Source organism: Rhincodon typus, chromosome 47, assembly GCF_021869965.1.
Source record: "Rhincodon typus isolate 14 chromosome 47, sRhiTyp1.1, whole genome shotgun sequence".
Classification (NCBI taxonomy): Eukaryota; Metazoa; Chordata; class Chondrichthyes; order Orectolobiformes; family Rhincodontidae; genus Rhincodon; species Rhincodon typus.
Window position 1 is genome coordinate 8,868,316 of NC_063378.1, and position 987 is coordinate 8,869,302.

At 47.0% G+C, this 987-nt stretch overlaps 1 protein-coding gene across 1 annotated transcript in view; it reads left to right on the forward strand.

Annotated features, from left to right (window-relative positions):
* LOC125487914 (sialoadhesin-like) overlaps positions 1-987 on the forward strand; it is a 7,583-nt gene that overhangs the window by 388 nt on the left and 6,208 nt on the right. The window contains exon 2 of the mRNA XM_048620551.1: positions 430-783. Within this exon, the coding sequence (XP_048476508.1) occupies positions 430-783 (354 nt within the window). The remainder of the gene's footprint in view (positions 1-429; positions 784-987) is intronic.

Genomic DNA, 987 nt, shown 5'->3' on the forward strand with positions numbered 1-987 from the left:
AGGTGTGGGGACTGAGGGGGAGATTGGGATTAGACTGGGTGGGATATCATAGGGTGTAGGGAGAAGCTGAGTGTAACCACCTCGAGTCCTTAAACCCCTCCCTATTTCGGTCACCTCCTCCAATCCCGGCCGTTTGAGCATCCCACAATTCCCATTGCTCCACCATTGGGATCCGTGTCTTCTGCTACATGGTTGTCCTGAGTTCTACAATCCATCCCGAAAATATTCCGCCTCCCTGCCTATTGCTTTCCTGCTGCCACATTTTCAATGCACTATTTCAACAATGTCCTCATTGAATGAACCTTTCGTTGTCTGTTTGCTGATATCCCTTGGTGGAGCTCGGAGTGAAATATTCTCTGGTTGATGAAGATGCTGTGTTGTTTGACCATGTTGAAGGTGCTACGTTAATGCACAATTGGTTTGTTGCAGGTAACTTTTACTCTGTATGGAGTGTCAATGCTCCCAGGGCTGTAGAAGGGGCAGAAGGTTCGTGTTTGATAATTCCTTGCCAATGTCGCTATCCCAGAAATAGCAACCTCCAGACGGCCATGTGGTTGAAGGGGGAGAAAGTCAATGGTATTCTGGTGATCTCTTCCAATGGGGACACGGACCCCAGCTTCCAAAACCAAGCCACACTCACAGGCAACAAGCAAATAGGAAAGGATTGTACTTTGAAAATAACTGACTTACAGAAGAGCGATGAAGGGACCTATCATTTTCGAATGTCTGATCAGAGTCGGGAAAATTATTCAGATCCCAACGGTGTCTCAATAAAAGTTGTTGGTAAGTCAAAAAAAAATTCTTTAATTAATATAGGACTGGTTCGAGGGGCTGAATGGCCTCCTGTTCTTGTTAGTAATTTTCAGAAACTTCCGGGCCTGGTCTCCTTATCCCTCAGTTAGACCCACACTCAGAGCACCGTGCACAGTTCCGGTTTCCATATCCCTCAGTTAGACCCGCACTCGGAGCACCGTGCACAGTTCCGGT